Source organism: Microtus oregoni, unplaced genomic scaffold, assembly GCF_018167655.1.
Source record: "Microtus oregoni isolate MIOR12 unplaced genomic scaffold, Mior012 000035F_ref0000213, whole genome shotgun sequence".
Lineage (NCBI taxonomy): Eukaryota > Metazoa > Chordata > Mammalia > Rodentia > Cricetidae > Microtus > Microtus oregoni.
The window spans coordinates 23316970-23320786 of NW_024543094.1; the positions used below are offsets into that span (position 1 = coordinate 23316970).

A 3817-nucleotide genomic window follows, 5' to 3' on the forward strand; every position below is an offset into this window, starting at 1 on the left:
GATGTCATTTATCACAGGGACAGGATCTGCATTAAATCAACAAAGATGAAAGACCTGCAGGGCGAAGTCCATGAGAAACTAGGTGCAAACTGCAGATGTTCTCATCCTGTGGCTGCACTTAATTCTCCCCAAGGTGAAGCCAGATACTGCCACTGAGGTACCAGCCAGGGAGTGCACCTTAGCCTCTGAGCACAGAACTAAGTGGGAGTCTGTCTGTAAGGAATACGTTTAAAGTTTAAGAGAATGACCTCAGCCATGAAGAATAAAAGCAGGCTTCACCAGAAATCATGTTGCTAACATAATTATCACACTACACTTGTACCGTGTGGCCCAAGAACTCAGTATGCAGAAATGTTTGGATCAGGTGAATATTCCAGCAGTTCAGAGTTCATCTCCCAGAAGTCAGTGAAGGGCCACACCTGAAGACAGGTTGTTCCAGAATGTACAGGGTCAGTTGCCAGATCTGCAGAAGTTAGACTTAACCTGATTAGGTGTCATCCTGGAGTCTGAAGTATGGTCCAGAGGGACAATACAGTTGCTTGTTGTCCTAGGATCCCAAGTGACAGGGGAAGAAAATGGTAGTGATGCCAGTGTTTGAGAAGGAAAGAAAAGGAGGGAATAGAGAAGATAGGAGAGAGGAAAGAGAGAGATAGAGGAAGGATGGAAGAAAAAAAGGGATAACAAGGTAATGAGGAGAGGCTCAAGACTGATGGAATAATATTATGACATTTATTCACCATTTTAGATGTTTGTGTGTACAAAGACATCTCTGAAAGTCAAGTCTTCAAACTTAAATGGTGTGGACCTATAGAATATTAGTTTATATATTTATTTATTTATTTGGTTTTTTGAGATAGGGTTTCTCTGTAGCTTTGGAACTAGCTCTGTAGTACTGAAACTAGCTCTTGTAGACCAGGCTGGCCTCAAACTCACAGAGATCTGTCTGCCTCTGCCTCCTAAATGCTGGGATTAAAGGCGTGCACCACCACCTATAGAATATTATAATATAGATTTTTAACTCTTCCATACTTTGTTAATATGAGGCAGATAATAAATTTGCCTTCTCTGGGTCAGATTTTCTAAAATAAGCCTAGTTCTATGAGATATTAATTAAGCAAGCTAAATTAAGAATTTGATAATAAAGTAAGTTTTGGAAACACTGAAATAAATGAAGGTGAACAAAGAGTTTTACTTTTACTCTTTCAAGGCTTTCCATATTCTAATATGTGCAGTAAGTTCTACCAGCATAGGGTTTAGCGCAGATGTTTCTAGATCTTATTTATTCATAGACTCCCACATCTCCTTTTTAGGGAGCATGGGGACACTTTCAAACTCTTGTAATCCCCTTATCTTCTTTGGGGAGTAAAAACTTCTGAAGTATTTTGAAAGAGTGTTTGTGGTAAATTAATCTAGAAAAGAGATAGTAGACACTAATGGTTGTCTCGACAAAGTCATTAATCCTCTCCTGGCAGTGGGATATTTCAAGGCTGAGATCATTAGGAGAACATCTTTTTCCATTCTGTCACCGGGCTGCTCTGGATGATTTATGGGAATTGACCTCTGTTCAGTTTTCTTCTCTGCAGAACAGGGGATGGGGAGAGAAGAAAGGGATAAAAAAGACCTGCTGGATTATAGTGGGTAAAAGCCTCTGAATCCCAGCGATGAACTCCACTGATTGGTGCTGAAGTGAATGGAGCATCAGTGTGGCCTCGAAGGGCAGTGTTGGCATTCATCGCCACTTACAGCTTCCAATTTGGTTACGAGTGTGTTGAAGACTTCATTTTGATCTCACTCGTGTCTGGTCCCAGATCAGTCCCACTCAGATGTTCCCTTCTGTCTGTCATATGAATACATAGCTTGATCACATTTCTAAATCTTCAAGCAACTGTATCTTTAAACATTGGCTCTAGTGGTCTAGGAGAAACGTCATGATTGAATGGAGTATGAGTGATTTAGAAGACTGACCTATGAAAAGCTAAGGGGAATTTGAAGTCAGAGTGAGGAAATCAGCCCACACTCACAACCCGATATCTGCAACAGGAGAAAGGAGAATGGAGGGGAGCAGAGTGAGGTGCCCTCTGACTTCAGTGAAGTCTCATCAGGCCCATGTGATACCCAGAGCAAAGATTTAAACTTTGAGTCTTTTTTTTTGTCCATAAAGGATTTTTGTTTATGTTTTACATCTCTAAAAAAAAGAATCCCAGGATTTTCCCTCCTGTGTGCTTTTGTCTTGCCTCTTCATGGTCCATGATGCCAGATGAGGTGGTCAGTACAATGAAGCCAAACTGACGGGACGGGAGCAAGTTGTTCTGCCATTTTTCTAGGTCTTTGAGCTGCACATCAAATCTAGGGCTTGTCACTCCACACTTGTTCAGTCTGCCTGTGAGGTTCACGACTATCTTCCCAGCTCTGTGGTCATCAATGATTTCAAATTCACCAATGTAACTGTGCTTCATCATCACAGTTAGGAACCAAACAATGACTTTGGAGCAGGGCCTGATGAGGACCTGGCGTTTGCCTCTCTTCTCTGCATTGTTGATGCTCTTGAGAGCATCAGCCAGGATGTTCATGAGCACCATGGTGGCGGCGTGGGAAGATGGCCGAAAGAGCTAAACTTTGAGTCTTGTACTAGCAGAAATAACTGCACTCTGATACCATAGCATCATTGGCCAAGGAGCAGACCAGGGTGGGCAGAACATGGGCAAAATCTCTATAGGGTACCCAGAGAGCCTTGCTAATGACACTCTGTACTGAGGGTGTCCAGCTGGAGAAGGAGCCACATAGATTGTGGTGCATGCAATGGCCGCCACAGTTTTTACACACCATGCTTCTTCATTTTGGGGCTTATTAGAATTCGTGTTCTATATCTTTCTTGACTAGGGGGCTTGCTATGTTCTTGAACACAGAAGACATTTCTGATTTATCCCTGGATATGTAATAAGGGACCACATACTTGGAAAGACCACAAGTCTTGTAGCACAGAGCAGATAATCAGAAGTTATTTACCACCATAAATGCCCCCCTAATTCATGCTGTCTTGTGAACCTGAGAATTTCCTCTGCTACTGCTAGTGCCCTCAACACCTTTTGAGTATGGCCCCACACTGTCTCCACGGCCCTCTATTGATGTCACAGTTAAAGAGACCACATGATTCCTAAATACTTTGGTATCCTGACAGTAGCATGGAGTTGAACTAGGCCACTCAGCTGTAGAAGTATAGGTTTTCTCTGTGCCACATCCCCCAATCTGCTCAACATCAATATGATCCATATCTAATCATTTTATGTCCTGCAAGGTTTACTATGTACCATTGTAAGGGTTCAGCTTTCAAGTGTAGCTGATCTTGACTGTGAGAGGAGCTTGAACAAATGACACAGCTGATAAATAATTAACTTGGACAACCCCACGTAAATGTCTTCTTGATTGTCCCTCTGTATAATATTGAATGAGTACTGTTAGGGTGTATAATTCATTTTTCATTTTGCTCATTGGAACTACTTATTAACTGCCACCATCCTTAAGACCTCGTAGAAAATATGATAGACTTGGGTATCATAAACATGATTTTTATATTATAGGGTCAATATGGCTCGTGTTGGCTGATGGAACCTGAGTTAGAGTTAGTTATTATCAGCTGCAGAAGGTAGCTCACAAGCACCCAAAAGTACATGTGTATCTATAGAAAGTGAGAGACATTTCTTTGGAAACGCTGCATTTCGAGATGCTAGAAGCATCAGAGGATTAGTGCATAGCCCAAGAAAGGAGAGGAAGGCTGAGAAAGTGGCTCAGTGGATAGGTGCTTGACACACAACCCTGA

General features: G+C 42.0%; 1 protein-coding gene across 1 annotated transcript; it reads right to left on the reverse strand.

Annotated features, from left to right (window-relative positions):
- Positions 1–2006: 2006 nt before the first annotated feature.
- On the reverse strand, positions 2007–2591 carry LOC121432575 (40S ribosomal protein S15a-like). The gene is made up of 2 exons (XM_041630610.1): positions 2182–2591; positions 2007–2031 (listed from the first exon to the last, which is right to left on the reverse strand). The coding sequence occupies exons 1-2, from the start codon at positions 2577–2579 to the stop codon at positions 2007–2009; spliced, it is 423 nt and encodes a 140-aa protein (XP_041486544.1). The 5' UTR covers positions 2580–2591.
- Between the last annotated feature and the right edge of the window lie 1226 nt (positions 2592–3817).